At 47.2% G+C, this 20,507-nt stretch overlaps 1 protein-coding gene and 21 non-coding genes across 22 annotated transcripts; 7 read left to right on the top strand and 15 right to left on the bottom strand.

The window, feature by feature from the left end:
* Positions 1–186: 186 nt before the first annotated feature.
* Positions 187–259, bottom strand: trnam-cau (transfer RNA methionine (anticodon CAU)). The gene has a single exon. It is a non-coding gene; the product is annotated as a tRNA-Met (tRNA).
* A 761-nt stretch (positions 260–1,020) lies between these two features.
* On the top strand, positions 1,021–1,092 carry trnad-guc (transfer RNA aspartic acid (anticodon GUC)). The gene has a single exon. It is a non-coding gene; the product is annotated as a tRNA-Asp (tRNA).
* Positions 1,093–1,496: 404 nt separating this feature from the next.
* trnas-uga (transfer RNA serine (anticodon UGA)) lies at positions 1,497–1,578 on the bottom strand. Its single transcript has one exon. It is a non-coding gene; the product is annotated as a tRNA-Ser (tRNA).
* Positions 1,579–2,161: 583 nt separating this feature from the next.
* Positions 2,162–2,234, bottom strand: trnam-cau (transfer RNA methionine (anticodon CAU)). Its single transcript has one exon. It is a non-coding gene; the product is annotated as a tRNA-Met (tRNA).
* Positions 2,235–2,997: 763 nt separating this feature from the next.
* On the top strand, positions 2,998–3,069 carry trnad-guc (transfer RNA aspartic acid (anticodon GUC)). The gene has a single exon. It is a non-coding gene; the product is annotated as a tRNA-Asp (tRNA).
* A 404-nt stretch (positions 3,070–3,473) lies between these two features.
* On the bottom strand, positions 3,474–3,555 carry trnas-uga (transfer RNA serine (anticodon UGA)). The gene has a single exon. It is a non-coding gene; the product is annotated as a tRNA-Ser (tRNA).
* A 583-nt stretch (positions 3,556–4,138) lies between these two features.
* trnam-cau (transfer RNA methionine (anticodon CAU)) lies at positions 4,139–4,211 on the bottom strand. Its single transcript has one exon. It is a non-coding gene; the product is annotated as a tRNA-Met (tRNA).
* A 762-nt stretch (positions 4,212–4,973) lies between these two features.
* On the top strand, positions 4,974–5,045 carry trnad-guc (transfer RNA aspartic acid (anticodon GUC)). The gene has a single exon. It is a non-coding gene; the product is annotated as a tRNA-Asp (tRNA).
* Positions 5,046–5,449: 404 nt separating this feature from the next.
* On the bottom strand, positions 5,450–5,531 carry trnas-uga (transfer RNA serine (anticodon UGA)). Its single transcript has one exon. It is a non-coding gene; the product is annotated as a tRNA-Ser (tRNA).
* A 583-nt stretch (positions 5,532–6,114) lies between these two features.
* On the bottom strand, positions 6,115–6,187 carry trnam-cau (transfer RNA methionine (anticodon CAU)). The gene has a single exon. It is a non-coding gene; the product is annotated as a tRNA-Met (tRNA).
* Positions 6,188–6,948: 761 nt separating this feature from the next.
* trnad-guc (transfer RNA aspartic acid (anticodon GUC)) lies at positions 6,949–7,020 on the top strand. The gene has a single exon. It is a non-coding gene; the product is annotated as a tRNA-Asp (tRNA).
* A 404-nt stretch (positions 7,021–7,424) lies between these two features.
* trnas-uga (transfer RNA serine (anticodon UGA)) lies at positions 7,425–7,506 on the bottom strand. The gene has a single exon. It is a non-coding gene; the product is annotated as a tRNA-Ser (tRNA).
* Positions 7,507–8,089: 583 nt separating this feature from the next.
* trnam-cau (transfer RNA methionine (anticodon CAU)) lies at positions 8,090–8,162 on the bottom strand. Its single transcript has one exon. It is a non-coding gene; the product is annotated as a tRNA-Met (tRNA).
* A 763-nt stretch (positions 8,163–8,925) lies between these two features.
* Positions 8,926–8,997, top strand: trnad-guc (transfer RNA aspartic acid (anticodon GUC)). The gene has a single exon. It is a non-coding gene; the product is annotated as a tRNA-Asp (tRNA).
* Positions 8,998–9,401: 404 nt separating this feature from the next.
* trnas-uga (transfer RNA serine (anticodon UGA)) lies at positions 9,402–9,483 on the bottom strand. Its single transcript has one exon. It is a non-coding gene; the product is annotated as a tRNA-Ser (tRNA).
* Positions 9,484–10,066: 583 nt separating this feature from the next.
* trnam-cau (transfer RNA methionine (anticodon CAU)) lies at positions 10,067–10,139 on the bottom strand. Its single transcript has one exon. It is a non-coding gene; the product is annotated as a tRNA-Met (tRNA).
* A 762-nt stretch (positions 10,140–10,901) lies between these two features.
* trnad-guc (transfer RNA aspartic acid (anticodon GUC)) lies at positions 10,902–10,973 on the top strand. Its single transcript has one exon. It is a non-coding gene; the product is annotated as a tRNA-Asp (tRNA).
* A 404-nt stretch (positions 10,974–11,377) lies between these two features.
* On the bottom strand, positions 11,378–11,459 carry trnas-uga (transfer RNA serine (anticodon UGA)). Its single transcript has one exon. It is a non-coding gene; the product is annotated as a tRNA-Ser (tRNA).
* A 583-nt stretch (positions 11,460–12,042) lies between these two features.
* trnam-cau (transfer RNA methionine (anticodon CAU)) lies at positions 12,043–12,115 on the bottom strand. Its single transcript has one exon. It is a non-coding gene; the product is annotated as a tRNA-Met (tRNA).
* Positions 12,116–12,878: 763 nt separating this feature from the next.
* On the top strand, positions 12,879–12,950 carry trnad-guc (transfer RNA aspartic acid (anticodon GUC)). Its single transcript has one exon. It is a non-coding gene; the product is annotated as a tRNA-Asp (tRNA).
* Positions 12,951–13,354: 404 nt separating this feature from the next.
* trnas-uga (transfer RNA serine (anticodon UGA)) lies at positions 13,355–13,436 on the bottom strand. The gene has a single exon. It is a non-coding gene; the product is annotated as a tRNA-Ser (tRNA).
* A 4,300-nt stretch (positions 13,437–17,736) lies between these two features.
* On the bottom strand, positions 17,737–19,901 carry LOC143509849 (uncharacterized). The gene is made up of 6 exons (XM_076998649.1): positions 19,825–19,901; positions 19,538–19,738; positions 19,023–19,441; positions 18,671–18,924; positions 18,274–18,519; positions 17,737–18,100 (listed from the first exon to the last, which is right to left on the bottom strand). Exons 1-4 carry the CDS (start codon positions 19,841–19,843, stop codon positions 18,769–18,771), a joined length of 795 nt encoding a protein of 264 aa, XP_076854764.1. The 5' UTR covers positions 19,844–19,901; the 3' UTR covers positions 17,737–18,100; positions 18,274–18,519; positions 18,671–18,768.
* Positions 19,902–20,507: the final 606 nt, after the last annotated feature.

Raw genomic sequence — 20,507 nt, 5'->3', positions numbered from 1 at the left:
ACAACTTGCTGTGTACACGCGAATTTACAAAAGAAAAAGCACAGCTTGAATCAACTAGGGATGACCTGTAAGAGTCATGTGCCAATACTATTTTCAGGTAGGGGGTGTGCTCAGCATGCGAGTGAATAAGGAAAGAGCGTTTGAGCATCTTTTGGGGGCTCGTCAATCTTTTCAAAAAGCTTCTGCTGCCCCGTGTGAGGGTCGAACTCACAACCTTCAGATTATGAGACTGACGCGCTACCTACTGCGCTAACGAGGCTAGGAAAGAAGAAGCGAGGCTGAGGAAGAACTAACAAAGCTGGAGAAAAAATGTATCCGCCCCCAATTCACTCCTTGGAGCATGGCGGCAAGTGCACCTGCAGCAACTAATTACTGCCAACAACAGCTAACAAACAACAAGGTTAGCACAAGAAGCCTGGAATTAACCAGAATCTGAGGCCAACGTAATTAAACTCTAATCCTACCCTAACCAATCACAGGATGTTCCAAGAGTAGACAAACAACGCACACAAACAAAAAAAAACAAAAATACCACCAAAATACAAGTACAAACGACACCTACCTCATGAAGGTATGAAGTGAAGCTTTCTCTGGAGTGCTTTTAGTAGATGCAAAGCAGTAATGTGTGCCAAGAAATTCAGAACTTGCATGTGGGAAAGAGAGAAATGCAAAATCTCAGTTGATCTAAGATGGATATTGCAGTTCGGTACAATGCACTGGAATACGAAGACAAAATGAATTGCCAATGTAGCTAAAGCCAATTTTGCAGCAAATGGTTCGCATGACTTAACTAGGAAGGCAGATGAATCAAACCTGTAGGTCACCAAGATTCTTTGAGTTTTTCCTATCATAAGTCCACAAACTGACCATGGTAAAAGAGGAGTGGCAACAGTGAGTCAATATCACCACAATGTGTTCTTTTTACCACCTCCTTGCAGGCACAATGATTCAGAGTACTTTAAAATCAAGGGGACAAGTGCACGTCACCTGACTCAGCATCACTGCGAGACACAGCACGTGTCCTCGTTAGTATAGTGGATAGTATCTCCGCCTGTCACGCGGAAGACCGGGGTTCGATTCCCCGACGGGGAGACCCTCTTTTAGCGCAAGGCGGAGCAACCAGTGACCGGCCATGAAAGAATGTGGCACTTTTTCTTTTACCTGAAACAAGACATCGCTATGTTGCATGAAGATCTTTGGATGAAGCACCTGTGAGTGCAAGCTCTCCCCACTGGTGGCATAAGGTCTCATCACAAATCACATTAGAGAGGCAAGTTAATCCTCTACGCTGTAAGAGACCCCACTGCATTTCCATGCCAACACATTGTAACGACGAAGCAGCCATTTGTAACTCAATTCCTGGGACTATTTCAGGATCAGTTAGGACTGCTAAAGTTTGGCAGCACAAAGTTGCAAATGGCATGAGAAGCATATTTAAAACTGGCTAGCAGGAAGAGAGCACAGTCTCTCTTTCCACACGCCCAACAAGACACTCACGCTGCAAGCAGGAGTCGAACCTGCGCGGGGAAACCCCATTGGATTTCAAGTCCAACGCCTTAACCTCTCGGCCATCGCAGCTCGGCGGAGTGAGAGTAACATAGAGATCAATTCCTTGGACTTCCTCAAGCTCAATGATGAGTGCACAAGTGTCATTGCTTCTGAGTTGCAAATGGCTTGAGAAGAAAATTCAAATAAATGAATCTCCATAAGTCTACTCACTATTAACTTCAAGCTGGTACCAATTCCAGGTGATCAGGTATTCAAAAGCGTGTCATCAAAAGTGAATCAAAAAGAATCAAAAGTGAAAAGTGTCCGACGTGGTCCATTATTCTGTGTTGGCACCACGACACTGCAGTTTGATCTGGGAGCGAACATGCTCAAAAGAGGCAGCTTGATGTCTCAGTAGAGGTGTCAATACAGACGCCATCAAGGTATTGACTGAACGGTCAGTGGAGAGAATTGAATTGGATGCAACACAACTTGCTGTGTACACGCGAATTTACAAAAGAAAAAGCACAGCTTGAATCAACTAGGGATGACCTGTAAGAGTCATGTGCCAATACTATTTTCAGGTAGGGGGTGTGCTCAGCATGCGAGTGAATAAGGAAAGAGCGTTTGAGCATCTTTTGGGGGCTCGTCAATCTTTTCAAAAAGCTTCTGCTGCCCCGTGTGAGGGTCGAACTCACGACCTTCAGATTATGAGACTGACGCGCTACCTACTGCGCTAACGAGGCTAGTAAAGAAGAAGCGAGGCTGAGGAAGAACTAACAAAGCTGGAGAAAAAATGTATCCGCCCCCAATTCACTCCTTGGAGCATGGCGGCAAGTGCACCTGCAGCAACTAATTACTGCCAACAACAGCTAACAAACAACAAGGTTAGCACAAGAAGCCTGGAATTAACCAGAATCTGAGGCCAACGTAATTAAACTCTAATCCTACCCTAACCAATGACAGGATGTTCCAAGAGTAGACAAACAACGCACACAAACAAAAAAAAAAACAAAAATACCACCAAAATACAAGTACAAACGACACCTACCTCATGAAGGTATGAAGTGAAGCTTTCTCTGGAGTGCTTTTAGTAGATGCAAAGCAGTAATGTGTGCCAAGAAATTCAGAACTTGCATGTGGGAAAGAGAGAAATGCAAAATCTCAGTTGATCTAAGATGGATATTGCAGTTCGGTACAATGCACTGGAATACAAAGACAAAATGAATTGCCAATGTAGCTAAAGCCAATTTTGCAGCAAATGGTTTGCATGACTTAACTAGGAAGGCAGATGAATCAAACCTGTAGGTCACCAAGATTCTTTGAGTTTTTCCTATCATAAGTCCACAAACTGACGATGGTAAAAGAGGAGTGGCAACAGTGAGTCAATATCACCACAATGTGTTCTTTTTACCACCTCCTTGCAGGCACAATGATTCAGAGTACTTTAAAATCAAGGGGACAAGTGCACGTCACCTGACTCAGCATCACTGCGAGACACAGCACGTGTCCTCGTTAGTATAGTGGATAGTATCTCCGCCTGTCACGCGGAAGACCGGGGTTCGATTCCCCGACGGGGAGACCCTCTTTTAGCGCAAGGCGGAGCAACCAGTGACCGGCCATGAAAGAATGTGGCACTTTTTCTTTTACCTGAAACAAGACATCGCTATGTTGCATGAAGATCTTTGGATGAAGCACCTGTGAGTGCAAGCTCTCCCCACTGGTGGCATAAGGTCTCATCACAAATCACATTAGAGAGGCAAGTTAATCCTCTACGCTGCAAGAGACCCCACTGCATTTCCATGCCAACACATTGTAACGACGAAGCAGCCATTTGTAACTCAATTCCTGGGACTATTTCAGGATCAGTTAGGACTGCTAAAGTTTGGCAGCACAAAGTTGCAAATGGCATGAGAAGCATATTTAAAACTGGCTAGCAGGAAGAGAGCACACTCTCTCTTTCCACACGCCCAACAAGACACTCACGCTGCAAGCAGGAGTCGAACCTGCGCGGGGAAACCCCATTGGATTTCAAGTCCAACGCCTTAACCTCTCGGCCATCGCAGCTCGGCGGAGCGAGAGTAACATAGAGATCAATTCCTTGGACTTCCTCAAGCTCAATGATGAGTGCACAAGTGTCATTGCTTCTGAGTTGCAAATGGCTTGAGAAGAAAATTCAAATAAATGAATCTCCATAAGTCTACTCACTATTAACTTCAAGCTGGTACCAATTCCAGGTGATCAGGTATTCAAAAGCGTGTCATCAAAAGTGAATCAAAAAGAATCAAAAGTGAAAAGTGTCCGACGTGGTCCATTATTCTGTGTTGGCACCACGACACTGCAGTTTGATCTGGGAGCGAACATGCTCAAAAGAGGCAGCTTGATGTCTCAGTAGAGGTGTCAATACAGACGCCATCAAGGTATTGACTGAACGGTCAGTGGAGAGAATTGAATTGGATGCAACACAACTTGCTGTGTACACGCGAATTTACAAAAGAAAAAGCACAGCTTGAATCAACTAGGGATGACCTGTAAGAGTCATGTGCCAATACTATTTTCAGGTAGGGGGTGTGCTCAGCATGCGAGTGAATAAGGAAAGAGCGTTTGAGCATCTTTTGGGGGCTCGTCAATCTTTTCAAAAAGCTTCTGCTGCCCCGTGTGAGGGTCGAACTCACAACCTTCAGATTATGAGACTGACGCGCTACCTACTGCGCTAACGAGGCTAGGAAAGAAGAAGCGAGGCTGAGGAAGAACTAACAAAGCTGGAGAAAAAATGTATCCGCCCCCAATTCACTCCTTGGAGCATGGCGGCAAGTGCACCTGCAGCAACTAATTACTGCCAACAACAGCTAACAAACAACAAGGTTAGCACAAGAAGCCTGGAATTAACCAGAATCTGAGGCCAACGTAATTAAACTCTAATCCTACCCTAACCAATCACAGGATGTTCCAAGAGTAGACAAACAACGCACACAAACAAAAAAAAAACAAAAATACCACCAAAATACAAGTACAAACGACACCTACCTCATGAAGGTATGAAGTGAAGCTTTCTCTGGAGTGCTTTTAGTAGATGCAAAGCAGTAATGTGTGCCAAGAAATTCAGAACTTGCATGTGGGAAAGAGAGAAATGCAAAATCTCAGTTGATCTAAGATGGATATTGCAGTTCGGTACAATGCACTGGAATACGAAGACAAAATGAATTGCCAATGTAGCTAAAGCCAATTTTGCAGCAAATGGTTCGCATGACTTAACTAGGAAGGCAGATGAATCAAACCTGTAGGTCACCAAGATTCTTTGAGTTTTTCCTATCATAAGTCCACAAACTGACGATGGTAAAAGAGGAGTGGCAACAGTGAGTCAATATCACCACAATGTGTTCTTTTTACCACCTCCTTGCAGGCACAATGATTCAGAGTACTTTAAAATCAAGGGGACAAGTGCACGTCACCTGACTCAGCATCACTGCGAGACACAGCACGTGTCCTCGTTAGTATAGTGGATAGTATCTCCGCCTGTCACGCGGAAGACCGGGGTTCGATTCCCCGACGGGGAGACCCTCTTTTAGCGCAAGGCGGAGCAACCAGTGACCGGCCATGAAAGAATGTGGCACTTTTTCTTTTACCTGAAACAAGACATCGCTATGTTGCATGAAGATCTTTGGATGAAGCACCTGTGAGTGCAAGCTCTCCCCACTGGTGGCATAAGGTCTCATCACAAATCACATTAGAGAGGCAAGTTAATCCTCTACGCTGCAAGAGACCCCACTGCATTTCCATGCCAACACATTGTAACGACGAAGCAGCCATTTGTAACTCAATTCCTGGGACTATTTCAGGATCAGTTAGGACTGCTAAAGTTTGGCAGCACAAAGTTGCAAATGGCATGAGAAGCATATTTAAAACTGGCTAGCAGGAAGAGAGCACACTCTCTCTTTCCACACGCCCAACAAGACACTCACGCTGCAAGCAGGAGTCGAACCTGCGCGGGGAAACCCCATTGGATTTCAAGTCCAACGCCTTAACCTCTCGGCCATCGCAGCTCGGCGGAGCGAGAGTAACATAGAGATCAATTCCTTGGACTTCCTCAAGCTCAATGATGAGTGCACAAGTGTCATTGCTTCTGAGTTGCAAATGGCTTGAGAAGAAAATTCAAATAAATGAATCTCCATAAGTCTACTCACTATTAACTTCAAGCTGGTACCAATTCCAGGTGATCAGGTATTCAAAAGCGTGTCATCAAAAGTGAATCAAAAAGAATCAAAAGTGAAAAGTGTCCGACGTGGTCCATTATTCTGTGTTGGCACCACGACACTGCAGTTTGATCTGGGAGCGAACATGCTCAAAAGAGGCAGCTTGATGTCTCAGTAGAGGTGTCAATACAGACGCCATCAAGGTATTGACTGAACGGTCAGTGGAGAGAATTGAATTGGATGCAACACAACTTGCTGTGTACACGCGAATTTACAAAAGAAAAAGCACAGCTTGAATCAACTAGGGATGACCTGTAAGAGTCATGTGCCAATACTATTTTCAGGTAGGGGGTGTGCTCAGCATGCGAGTGAATAAGGAAAGAGCGTTTGAGCATCTTTTGGGGGCTCGTCAATCTTTTCAAAAAGCTTCTGCTGCCCCGTGTGAGGGTCGAACTCACAACCTTCAGATTATGAGACTGACGCGCTACCTACTGCGCTAACGAGGCTAGGAAAGAAGAAGCGAGGCTGAGGAAGAACTAACAAAGCTGGAGAAAAAATGTATCCGCCCCCAATTCACTCCTTGGAGCATGGCGGCAAGTGCACCTGCAGCAACTAATTACTGCCAACAACAGCTAACAAACAACAAGGTTAGCACAAGAAGCCTGGAATTAACCAGAATCTGAGGCCAACGTAATTAAACTCTAATCCTACCCTAACCAATCACAGGATGTTCCAAGAGTAGACAAACAACGCACACAAACAAAAAAAAACAAAAATACCACCAAAATACAAGTACAAACGACACCTACCTCATGAAGGTATGAAGTGAAGCTTTCTCTGGAGTGCTTTTAGTAGATGCAAAGCAGTAATGTGTGCCAAGAAATTCAGAACTTGCATGTGGGAAAGAGAGAAATGCAAAATCTCAGTTGATCTAAGATGGATATTGCAGTTCGGTACAATGCACTGGAATACGAAGACAAAATGAATTGCCAATGTAGCTAAAGCCAATTTTGCAGCAAATGGTTCGCATGACTTAACTAGGAAGGCAGATGAATCAAACCTGTAGGTCACCAAGATTCTTTGAGTTTTTCCTATCATAAGTCCACAAACTGACGATGGTAAAAGAGGAGTGGCAACAGTGAGTCAATATCACCACAATGTGTTCTTTTTACCACCTCCTTGCAGGCACAATGATTCAGAGTACTTTAAAATCAAGGGGACAAGTGCACGTCACCTGACTCAGCATCACTGCGAGACACAGCACGTGTCCTCGTTAGTATAGTGGATAGTATCTCCGCCTGTCACGCGGAAGACCGGGGTTCGATTCCCCGACGGGGAGACCCTCTTTTAGCGCAAGGCGGAGCAACCAGTGACCGGCCATGAAAGAATGTGGCACTTTTTCTTTTACCTGAAACAAGACATCGCTATGTTGCATGAAGATCTTTGGATGAAGCACCTGTGAGTGCAAGCTCTCCCCACTGGTGGCATAAGGTCTCATCACAAATCACATTAGAGAGGCAAGTTAATCCTCTACGCTGTAAGAGACCCCACTGCATTTCCATGCCAACACATTGTAACGACGAAGCAGCCATTTGTAACTCAATTCCTGGGACTATTTCAGGATCAGTTAGGACTGCTAAAGTTTGGCAGCACAAAGTTGCAAATGGCATGAGAAGCATATTTAAAACTGGCTAGCAGGAAGAGAGCACAGTCTCTCTTTCCACACGCCCAACAAGACACTCACGCTGCAAGCAGGAGTCGAACCTGCGCGGGGAAACCCCATTGGATTTCAAGTCCAACGCCTTAACCTCTCGGCCATCGCAGCTCGGCGGAGTGAGAGTAACATAGAGATCAATTCCTTGGACTTCCTCAAGCTCAATGATGAGTGCACAAGTGTCATTGCTTCTGAGTTGCAAATGGCTTGAGAAGAAAATTCAAATAAATGAATCTCCATAAGTCTACTCACTATTAACTTCAAGCTGGTACCAATTCCAGGTGATCAGGTATTCAAAAGCGTGTCATCAAAAGTGAATCAAAAAGAATCAAAAGTGAAAAGTGTCCGACGTGGTCCATTATTCTGTGTTGGCACCACGACACTGCAGTTTGATCTGGGAGCGAACATGCTCAAAAGAGGCAGCTTGATGTCTCAGTAGAGGTGTCAATACAGACGCCATCAAGGTATTGACTGAACGGTCAGTGGAGAGAATTGAATTGGATGCAACACAACTTGCTGTGTACACGCGAATTTACAAAAGAAAAAGCACAGCTTGAATCAACTAGGGATGACCTGTAAGAGTCATGTGCCAATACTATTTTCAGGTAGGGGGTGTGCTCAGCATGCGAGTGAATAAGGAAAGAGCGTTTGAGCATCTTTTGGGGGCTCGTCAATCTTTTCAAAAAGCTTCTGCTGCCCCGTGTGAGGGTCGAACTCACGACCTTCAGATTATGAGACTGACGCGCTACCTACTGCGCTAACGAGGCTAGTAAAGAAGAAGCGAGGCTGAGGAAGAACTAACAAAGCTGGAGAAAAAATGTATCCGCCCCCAATTCACTCCTTGGAGCATGGCGGCAAGTGCACCTGCAGCAACTAATTACTGCCAACAACAGCTAACAAACAACAAGGTTAGCACAAGAAGCCTGGAATTAACCAGAATCTGAGGCCAACGTAATTAAACTCTAATCCTACCCTAACCAATGACAGGATGTTCCAAGAGTAGACAAACAACGCACACAAACAAAAAAAAAAACAAAAATACCACCAAAATACAAGTACAAACGACACCTACCTCATGAAGGTATGAAGTGAAGCTTTCTCTGGAGTGCTTTTAGTAGATGCAAAGCAGTAATGTGTGCCAAGAAATTCAGAACTTGCATGTGGGAAAGAGAGAAATGCAAAATCTCAGTTGATCTAAGATGGATATTGCAGTTCGGTACAATGCACTGGAATACAAAGACAAAATGAATTGCCAATGTAGCTAAAGCCAATTTTGCAGCAAATGGTTTGCATGACTTAACTAGGAAGGCAGATGAATCAAACCTGTAGGTCACCAAGATTCTTTGAGTTTTTCCTATCATAAGTCCACAAACTGACGATGGTAAAAGAGGAGTGGCAACAGTGAGTCAATATCACCACAATGTGTTCTTTTTACCACCTCCTTGCAGGCACAATGATTCAGAGTACTTTAAAATCAAGGGGACAAGTGCACGTCACCTGACTCAGCATCACTGCGAGACACAGCACGTGTCCTCGTTAGTATAGTGGATAGTATCTCCGCCTGTCACGCGGAAGACCGGGGTTCGATTCCCCGACGGGGAGACCCTCTTTTAGCGCAAGGCGGAGCAACCAGTGACCGGCCATGAAAGAATGTGGCACTTTTTCTTTTACCTGAAACAAGACATCGCTATGTTGCATGAAGATCTTTGGATGAAGCACCTGTGAGTGCAAGCTCTCCCCACTGGTGGCATAAGGTCTCATCACAAATCACATTAGAGAGGCAAGTTAATCCTCTACGCTGCAAGAGACCCCACTGCATTTCCATGCCAACACATTGTAACGACGAAGCAGCCATTTGTAACTCAATTCCTGGGACTATTTCAGGATCAGTTAGGACTGCTAAAGTTTGGCAGCACAAAGTTGCAAATGGCATGAGAAGCATATTTAAAACTGGCTAGCAGGAAGAGAGCACACTCTCTCTTTCCACACGCCCAACAAGACACTCACGCTGCAAGCAGGAGTCGAACCTGCGCGGGGAAACCCCATTGGATTTCAAGTCCAACGCCTTAACCTCTCGGCCATCGCAGCTCGGCGGAGCGAGAGTAACATAGAGATCAATTCCTTGGACTTCCTCAAGCTCAATGATGAGTGCACAAGTGTCATTGCTTCTGAGTTGCAAATGGCTTGAGAAGAAAATTCAAATAAATGAATCTCCATAAGTCTACTCACTATTAACTTCAAGCTGGTACCAATTCCAGGTGATCAGGTATTCAAAAGCGTGTCATCAAAAGTGAATCAAAAAGAATCAAAAGTGAAAAGTGTCCGACGTGGTCCATTATTCTGTGTTGGCACCACGACACTGCAGTTTGATCTGGGAGCGAACATGCTCAAAAGAGGCAGCTTGATGTCTCAGTAGAGGTGTCAATACAGACGCCATCAAGGTATTGACTGAACGGTCAGTGGAGAGAATTGAATTGGATGCAACACAACTTGCTGTGTACACGCGAATTTACAAAAGAAAAAGCACAGCTTGAATCAACTAGGGATGACCTGTAAGAGTCATGTGCCAATACTATTTTCAGGTAGGGGGTGTGCTCAGCATGCGAGTGAATAAGGAAAGAGCGTTTGAGCATCTTTTGGGGGCTCGTCAATCTTTTCAAAAAGCTTCTGCTGCCCCGTGTGAGGGTCGAACTCACAACCTTCAGATTATGAGACTGACGCGCTACCTACTGCGCTAACGAGGCTAGGAAAGAAGAAGCGAGGCTGAGGAAGAACTAACAAAGCTGGAGAAAAAATGTATCCGCCCCCAATTCACTCCTTGGAGCATGGCGGCAAGTGCACCTGCAGCAACTAATTACTGCCAACAACAGCTAACAAACAACAAGGTTAGCACAAGAAGCCTGGAATTAACCAGAATCTGAGGCCAACGTAATTAAACTCTAATCCTACCCTAACCAATCACAGGATGTTCCAAGAGTAGACAAACAACGCACACAAACAAAAAAAAAACAAAAATACCACCAAAATACAAGTACAAACGACACCTACCTCATGAAGGTATGAAGTGAAGCTTTCTCTGGAGTGCTTTTAGTAGATGCAAAGCAGTAATGTGTGCCAAGAAATTCAGAACTTGCATGTGGGAAAGAGAGAAATGCAAAATCTCAGTTGATCTAAGATGGATATTGCAGTTCGGTACAATGCACTGGAATACGAAGACAAAATGAATTGCCAATGTAGCTAAAGCCAATTTTGCAGCAAATGGTTCGCATGACTTAACTAGGAAGGCAGATGAATCAAACCTGTAGGTCACCAAGATTCTTTGAGTTTTTCCTATCATAAGTCCACAAACTGACGATGGTAAAAGAGGAGTGGCAACAGTGAGTCAATATCACCACAATGTGTTCTTTTTACCACCTCCTTGCAGGCACAATGATTCAGAGTACTTTAAAATCAAGGGGACAAGTGCACGTCACCTGACTCAGCATCACTGCGAGACACAGCACGTGTCCTCGTTAGTATAGTGGATAGTATCTCCGCCTGTCACGCGGAAGACCGGGGTTCGATTCCCCGACGGGGAGACCCTCTTTTAGCGCAAGGCGGAGCAACCAGTGACCGGCCATGAAAGAATGTGGCACTTTTTCTTTTACCTGAAACAAGACATCACTATGTTGCATGAAGATCTTTGGATGAAGCACCTGTGAGTGCAAGCTCTCCCCACTGGTGGCATAAGGTCTCATCACAAATCACATTAGAGAGGCAAGTTAATCCTCTACGCTGTAAGAGACCCCATTGCATTTCCATGCCAACACATTGTAACGACGAAGCAGCCATTTGTAACTCAATTCCTGGGACTATTTCAGGATCAGTTAGGACTGCTAAAGTTTGGCAGCACAAAGTTGCAAATGGCATGAGAAGCATATTTAAAACTGGCTAGCAGGAAGAGAGCACAGTCTCTCTTTCCACACGCCCAACAAGACACTCACGCTGCAAGCAGGAGTCGAACCTGCGCGGGGAAACCCCATTGGATTTCAAGTCCAACGCCTTAACCTCTCGGCCATCGCAGCTCGGCGGAGTGAGAGTAACATAGAGATCAATTCCTTGGACTTCCTCAAGCTCAATGATGAGTGCACAAGTGTCATTGCTTCTGAGTTGCAAATGGCTTGAGAAGAAAATTCAAATAAATGAATCTCCATAAGTCTACTCACTATTAACTTCAAGCTGGTACCAATTCCAGGTGATCAGGTATTCAAAAGCGTGTCATCAAAAGTGAATCAAAAAGAATCAAAAGTGAAAAGTGTCCGACGTGGTCCATTATTCTGTGTTGGCACCACGACACTGCAGTTTGATCTGGGAGCGAACATGCTCAAAAGAGGCAGCTTGATGTCTCAGTAGAGGTGTCAATACAGACGCCATCAAGGTATTGACTGAACGGTCAGTGGAGAGAATTGAATTGGATGCAACACAACTTGCTGTGTACACGCGAATTTACAAAAGAAAAAGCACAGCTTGAATCAACTAGGGATGACCTGTAAGAGTCATGTGCCAATACTATTTTCAGGTAGGGGGTGTGCTCAGCATGCGAGTGAATAAGGAAAGAGCGTTTGAGCATCTTTTGGGGGCTCGTCAATCTTTTCAAAAAGCTTCTGCTGCCCCGTGTGAGGGTCGAACTCACAACCTTCAGATTATGAGACTGACGCGCTACCTACTGCGCTAACGAGGCTAGGAAAGAAGAAGCGAGGCTGAGGAAGAACTAACAAAGCTGGAGAAAAAATGTATCCGCCCCCAATTCACTCCTTGGAGCATGGCGGCAAGTGCACCTGCAGCAACTAATTACTGCCAACAACAGCTAACAAACAACAAGGTTAGCACAAGAAGCCTGGAATTAACCAGAATCTGAGGCCAACGTAATTAAACTCTAATCCTACCCTAACCAATGACAGGATGTTCCAAGAGTAGACAAACAACGCACACAAACAAAAAAAAAAACAAAAATACCACCAAAATACAAGTACAAACGACACCTACCTCATGAAGGTATGAAGTGAAGCTTTCTCTGGAGTGCTTTTAGTAGATGCAAAGCAGTAATGTGTGCCAAGAAATTCAGAACTTGCATGTGGGAAAGAGAGAAATGCAAAATCTCAGTTGATCTAAGATGGATATTGCAGTTCGGTACAATGCACTGGAATACGAAGACAAAATGAATTGCCAATGTAGCTAAAGCCAATTTTGCAGCAAATGGTTCGCATGACTTAACTAGGAAGGCAGATGAATCAAACCTGTAGGTCACCAAGATTCTTTGAGTTTTTCCTATCATAAGTCCACAAACTGACGATGGTAAAAGAGGAGTGGCAACAGTGAGTCAATATCACCACAATGTGTTCTTTTTACCACCTCCTTGCAGGCACAATGATTCAGAGTACTTTAAAATCAAGGGGACAAGTGCACGTCACCTGACTCAGCATCACTGCGAGACACAGCACGTGTCCTCGTTAGTATAGTGGATAGTATCTCCGCCTGTCACGCGGAAGACCGGGGTTCGATTCCCCGACGGGGAGACCCTCTTTTAGCGCAAGGCGGAGCAACCAGTGACCGGCCATGAAAGAATGTGGCACTTTTTCTTTTACCTGAAACAAGACATCGCTATGTTGCATGAAGATCTTTGGATGAAGCACCTGTGAGTGCGAGCTCTCCCCACTGGTGGCATAAGGTCTCATCACAAATCACATTAGAGAGGCAAGTTAATCCTCTACGCTGCAAGAGACCCCACTGCATTTCCATGCCAACACATTGTAACGACGAAGCAGCCATTTGTAACTCAATTCCTGGGACTATTTCAGGATCAGTTAGGACTGCTAAAGTTTGGCAGCACAAAGTTGCAAATGGCATGAGAAGCATATTTAAAACTGGCTAGCAGGAAGAGAGCACACTCTCTCTTTCCACACGCCCAACAAGACACTCACGCTGCAAGCAGGAGTCGAACCTGCGCGGGGAAACCCCATTGGATTTCAAGTCCAACGTCTTAACCTCTCGGCCATCGCAGCTCGGCGGAGCGAGAGTAACATAGAGATCAATTCCTTGGACTTCCTCAAGCTCAATGATGAGTGCACAAGTGTCATTGCTTCTGAGTTGCAAATGGCTTGAGAAGAAAATTCAAATAAATGAATCTCCATAAGTCTACTCACTATTAACTTCAAGCTGGTACCAATTCCAGGTGATCAGGTATTCAAAAGCGTGTCATCAAAAGTGAATCAAAAAGAATCAAAAGTGAAAAGTGTCCGACGTGGTCCATTATTCTGTGTTGGCACCACGACACTGCAGTTTGATCTGGGAGCGAACATGCTCCAAAGAGGCAGCTTGATGTCTCAGTAGAGGTGTCAATACAGACGCCATCAAGGTATTGACTGAACGGTCAGTGGAGAGAATTGAATTGGATGCAACACAACTTGCTGTGTACACGCGAATTTACAAAAGAAAAAGCACAGCTTGAATCAACTAGGGATGACCTGTAAGAGTCATGTGCCAATACTATTTTCAGGTAGGGGGTGTGCTCAGCATGCGAGTGAATAAGGAAAGAGCGTTTGAGCATCTTTTGGGGGCTCGTCAATCTTTTCAAAAAGCTTCTGCTGCCCCGTGTGAGGGTCGAACTCACGACCTTCAGATTATGAGACTGACGCGCTACCTACTGCGCCAAGGACTGCGCGTGTGTGTCGAGGTTTCGGCGCTATTAATAGTAAACAATTACTAAGATTCGCCCAGTCGAGCATCGTATCGAATCCCGCATCGGACAAGTTTGGAAATAGTTAAATGCAAAGGAAATGCGCGATATTATCGGACACGTTCATAAATACTTAAATACAAAGGAAGCGCGTGATATTACATATTTATAAATTGGTTAAATATAAAGGAAATGCGTGATATTATAAACGATAAAACCAACCAGACACATGTTTAAAACACAACACATTTATTATGAACGATAAATCCAAACACAACACATTTATTATGAACGATAAAACCAACCAGGCACTTTTATTAAAAACACAACACATTAGAGAACATTATCCACAATATATAATATATATATATATATATATATAATATATATATATAATATATAATATATATATATTATTATATTATATGTGACGCTCGGGGCTTGGACGAAGGACGAGACACGAATCCCTCTGGCTTGACTGACGTCACTTTTATTGTAGCGCGTAACGCGCACGAAAAACAGAGATATAGCGCAATAGCGCACGTAAACCACTTCTCATACACACAACGTGTAGACTTAGACAACGACGAGCACAGGACACTGCGCGAGCGCACATTAAATAGACAAACCACATTAACCCCAGGTGATTACGAGACGATTCACAGGTGAGACGGATTATCACATGACATAGCCATCACCACGAGATATCCACAGACGCAGACGATGCACGTAGACTACGTAAACACACGCCCAAAAGGGAGGGGCCGGGGTCCTCAACGTGACAGACGCCCCCTCCAAGGGCACTACCCGTCCCGGGGTGCCAACAGGACCGAGTGCCCCGAACCCACGACGATGGGCGGATCCGACGCGCTCCGTCCTGCGTCTGGGAGGTGACTACCCTTGGTGAAGCGTCCGCCACGGACCGCCTAGAACACCCTCCCTGGGAAGACGGGGGAAAAGACGGAAGACACATTAAACGGAACAAACACACAAACAGGCACGCTCACACACAGTGGCACAAGAGGAAAAAACGGGTTTGGCACACAAAGGGGAAGACTGACAAACACGGGAACACACACACACGACATGGGCGCCAGGCTTCGCGCCAGGAGGAGAGCGAGCAGGGGAGAGAGGTCCGGAGCTGCTGGGGCTGCAGGCGCTGCGGTAGGCGGTGCTCCTCCTGCCTTTGCTGCGGGCTCTCCGCCAGGTGCAGCGCGGCGGGCTGACGTGCCAGGGGCAGCGCGGCGGGCTGACGTGCCAGGGGCAGCGCGGCGGGCTGACGTGCCAGGGGCAGCGCGGCGGGCTGACGTGCCAGGGGCAGCGCGGCGGGCTGACGTGCCAGGGGCAGCGCGGCGGGCGGACGTGCCAGGTGCAACGCCGCGGGCGGACGTGTCCGAGGCAGCGTAGCTGGCGGGCTTGCCAGGCGCAGCGTGAGGGAGCTCCTCCTCATAGTCCATCGGCTCCTCCTCGCCCTCCAGGACCCCTTCCATAGACTTAGCCGGGCTCTCACCCCGGGAATAGTCCATGGGGCTGGCCCTGGAAGGTCCGGAGGACGCGGTCTCCCCAGGAGTGCCCCCTCCCTTTACAGTTCCCACGGAACACTCGGAGGGAGGCGCACTGCCCTCCTCCTCTGAATAGAGGTCGCTGTCCGTGCCCTCCTCCTCCTCACCGTCTCCAGCGGGGTAGGCGGAGTACCCGCCGTCGGAGCACTCCTCCCCCTCCTCGACGGTGGGAGAGGAATCCACGGGCGGAGGGAGATATTCTTCCTCTGACTCCTCCTCATCCTCACCGTAGTCGTCCACCGACGGGGGGTAGGAGTCCTCCCCCTCCCCACCATAGTCAATGGTGGAGGCATCATACAGAGATGGAGGGTAGGCTTCCTCCACCTCCTCTTGCTCCTCCTCTTCCTCACTGTCGTCGTTCACCGACGGGGGGTAGGATTCCTCCCCTTCCCCACCATAGTCAACGGTGGAAGCATCGTACAGAGAGGGAGGGTAGGCCTCCTCCGCTTCCTCTTGCTCCTCCTCGGAGTCCACCTCCCCAAATTCGCTCTCTGGGGTGGACTCGGCAGCACCGAAGACGCAGGAGCCCACCCTCAGAGGCGAGAGGACGCGGGATGGAGGGGAGTGTCGCTCCCTCCAAATCCGCACCGCGCCCTGGCGGAGGGACTCTGCCAGCTCGGGTTCCCTCTCCTCTAGCCGCCGGGCTGAGGCCAGCTGGAAGGCGCACACCGGGTCCTCCTCTAGCTGCGCCAGCGTCGGCGGGTTCTCCTCCTCTACGAGCATGCCCTCTGGTGGCGACGCCTCGTGGAGCTCTGGGTTACTCACCCGTATGGGTGATCCTTCCCGGGAAGGAGCTGGGTGCCTCTCCTCCCACACCCGTGCCGCTGTCCGGCGGTACTCCTCCGCCAGCTCGGGTATGGATGTCTCCCGAGCCGCGCACAGCAGGTACGCGCACTCGGGGTCCTGCATAAGCTGTGCCCGAGTCGGCTGGGCTTTGCGGCGCGGGGGAGAGGAAGAAGAGCGGTGGTGCCGCTTGCTGGGGCGATCCGCCTTCTTATGCCGGGTGGCGTAGCCTGGCATGTTGGTGTCTCTTCGCGGCTCGTCGTTCTGTGACGCTCGGGGCTTGGACGAAGGACGAGACACGAATCCCTCTGGCTTGACTGACGTCACTTTTATTGTAGCGCGTAACGCGCACGAAAAACAGAGATATAGCGCAATAGCGCACGTAAACCACTTCTCATACACACAACGTGTAGACTTAGACAACGACGAGCACAGGACACTGCGCGAGCGCACATTAAATAGACAAACCACATTAACCCCAGGTGATTACGAGACGATTCACAGGTGAGACGGATTATCACATGACATAGCCATCACCACGAGATATCCACAGACGCAGACGATGCACGTAGACTACGTAAACACACGCCCAAAAGGGAGGGGCCGGGGTCCTCAACGTGACATTATAATATAAATAATATATATATAATATATATACAACGTTTACAGATACCTATGCAAATAATTTAAAAAATTACAATGTTTAATATATACAAATACACAATGTTTTGACTTGACTAAGATACTAACACTACAGCTACTACTAATATATTTACAATCATGGCACATATATACAATTATAATATATACAATTATGCAGACACATAATTTTTATTTTGGGGCTTTCTTCTTTCCATAGCCCCGTGCTACCAGCATAGCCTTCCAATCCTCCAGTGACATGGTGTCAGTTTCTTCACAATACCAGTTGCCAAAGTACTGTTGATGTGTGGGGGGCTTCCTCTCTTTTTGGCATCTCCTGCAAATTATAGCGCTGGTGTGGCGAACATATTTGCGGGTCTTTATACCAGCCATCTCGTTTTTCAATTTCCGCTTCCGGTATTGCTGTGTCGTGTATGGCACATCTGACATCTGGGTCACTGCCAACGCACCCTGACTGGATCCAGCGGTAGCAGGCATAATGTGTGCCACTCCTTGGCTATGGCTGGCGGTAGCAGGCATAATGTGTGCCACTCCTTGGCTATGGCTGGCGGTAGCAGGCATAATGTGGCTGGCGGTAGCAGGCATAATGTGGCTGGTGGTAGCAGGCATAATGTGTGTCACTCCTTGTGCCACCACTTGGCTATGGCTGTCTGGACCAGGTCCTGGCACTACATACACCAAACAAAATCCAGGATCAGTAGGCATGCTGTAGGAGACACACTGGGGAGGTGCAGGCAGGTTCTGCTGAGGTGGAGCAGATGAAGCTGGACCTGATGTGAAGGTCAAACGTCTCTTCAACTTTGCCGTCCCCGCAGTGTCAGGGGGCAGGACAAAGACATGGGGGCTGTCTGTGGAGGGGTGAGAGGCAAGACTGTCCTTCTGGGGTGTGGACCGCTGTGTTGTAGGACCTGATACTGGTGCTTCTGGAGGCATGATGCCCTGATGAAGAACATCAGACTCCTGTGAACGAGTCCGCCTGCAGTACCTACACACACACACACACACACACACACACACACACACACACACACACAAAGAGTTCAGTTATTAAATTAAAAAGACATTTTAAGAAGAACATGGCTGTCAACAAATAAATCCCGATATTAATTAAATATAGTTAAATACATTTTTTTAACATCTGAAAATTGATTGACTCACCACTCTGACAGTGTGGTGGCATTCACTTCTGGTAGCTGGATGGTGGTCCCCTGCATCACATGTGCATTACTCAAGACGCACTCCCTGATGTGCTTGTAAGCACGACAGATGAGGGTCCACCTTCCAAACCTGACCCCACCGATGTTTTTCGGGTTTGGAAATGTAATACACAGCCGGACAAAGATTGCCTCCACAACTCTGTTGCAGTCTGGCCACTGTGCAGGGCTGTTTGCTCCAACAAAACACCTGGAAAAGAATAAAAAACACAATATACACAGATGATTATTAATTTGCCAACATAAACACTGCAAACCAGTGCATTTACACATAAACACTGTAAACCAGTGCATTTACACATAAACACTGTAAACCAGTGCATTTACGCATAACAGCTTACCGCCTTGTGGACTCCACGCCTGGAGCTACAATTTTCTTAGTGACCCTGAAGCGCCCCTTGTTCAAAGTGGCTTGATGACGTGGAGCATATACCATGCGCTACTTATCATAGTCACTAAGAGCCTGCCAAAGGGTGATGATGTGGCTTGATTCCTCAAGCGACAAAGCAAAGCTGTGGTCCTTCAGGGTGACTAGGTAGTCTGCCAAGTTCTGCACAGCTCTATAGCCCTCAATGTTATCAGGTCCCACTGAGTCCTAAATGAAGAATCACAGTGATTAGATAAAGCAGGAAGCAGCATGTATACAAGCCTATCAGAGTCACCAATTAATGGAATGAACAGAAGAAATCTTACATCTTGGCTAGGGGAAGCCACAAGAGCAGAAGTCGGGTTGCTGTTTGAAGGAGCAGGTGGAGAGACCAGGGGAGCAGAGATGGAGACTGGAGGAGCAGAGATGGAGACCGGAGGAGCAGAGATGGAGACCGGAGGAGCAGAGATGGAGACCGGAGGAGCAGAGATGGAGACCGGAGGAGCAGAGATGGAGACCGGAGGAGCAAATGCAACACCACTGGAGGCATCAGAAGCAGATGGCACAGCAGGTGGTTCTGTTTCAAATGCTGGGACAGTTAAGTCCTCAAAATCCTGTGCCTCTTCAAAACCTTCATCTTCTGCCACGGTCACATCCTCAGTCTCAAGAGCCAAGATGACTAATTTATAGTCTTCCAGGGCACTGCCGGTCTGCTCGTATAAGTACTCCACACCTATGAGCTCTCCTGAAAGAAAAAATAAAAACAAGAAGCATAAATGTCCAGGCCAACAGTAACTGCTTTTTACTTTTTATTTCTCGGATCATGTAAATTTAGGCGTACCTGTATACTTTCGTGGCCCTGTGTAGTCCACCAGTGTTCTCCCCAGTACCTCCTGAGACAGCTGGTTGGCAGCATATTTAAGCAGGCCACTGTAGGAATGGGGCTGGTCTTTTCCTGCAGCTGCCAGTCTCCGGTCTTCATTCCACCTGGCAAGGCCATCCACCAGGTAAGCCTGGAAAAAAGTATCACTTGCCAAGGTCCCTGAAACATATTACACATTGAAATTGTTAGACTGGTTTTAGATAAGTAACTACATTAAAGGCTTTAACGTATAGGTGGAAGCTTACCAGGAATGAACCTGTTCATATGCAGGTGAAAGGATTCCAGGGAAGTAGAACCTCTGGCACATCTGTACGTTGGCAGACTGTGCCCCCCCTTCAGGATGGTTCCCATCTGCATGTACAGTTGTACACCCGGAGGGTCCTGGATGCAGGCAATGTGCTTTGTTTGGCTGCTCCAGATCTCGGCCATCCTCGCAGAGTTGATGAGGGGCACGCCAAGGGTGTTGCAGCCCTTCTCACCATCGTAGGACCGGATCAACTCTGTCACAAGTGCCTTGATGTCCTCACAGCTGCGAGTGGTCCTCTTGCAGTGCAGTGCCATCTCTGCTCTGGTGATGTTCCTCATCACACCTGCATCCGTGGGGTGCATCAACTTTGCCTCCAGCTCTGAGCGCTTGGCCTCCTTAAGCGCCTGGAGGTCAGACTCATCCCACATGAAAATACAGTGGCTCAGACTGTTCATGAAGCCTGCATAAAGCACATGGGAGTCAGTGGTGCAGCCAACCGCTATCCTCCTCATGTAGTGCCAGATGTCCAGTCGGATCTCCATGTCCTCCCATCCCTTAAACATGTTTCTGAGATGAGTGGCCCCGCAGCAGTCCCGGTCAACATACAGCACCTCTGGAGTTGACACACCAGCGTCTCGGTAGCGCTTCATGATGCCATCAATCATCTTGCCCAAGCCATAG

The sequence above is a fragment of the Brachyhypopomus gauderio genome, chromosome 3 (genome assembly GCF_052324685.1).
Source record: "Brachyhypopomus gauderio isolate BG-103 chromosome 3, BGAUD_0.2, whole genome shotgun sequence".
NCBI lineage: Eukaryota > Metazoa > Chordata > Actinopteri > Gymnotiformes > Hypopomidae > Brachyhypopomus > Brachyhypopomus gauderio.
The sequence above is the reverse complement of the archived record's forward strand: the minus strand, read 5'-3'. Positions and strand labels throughout refer to the sequence as shown.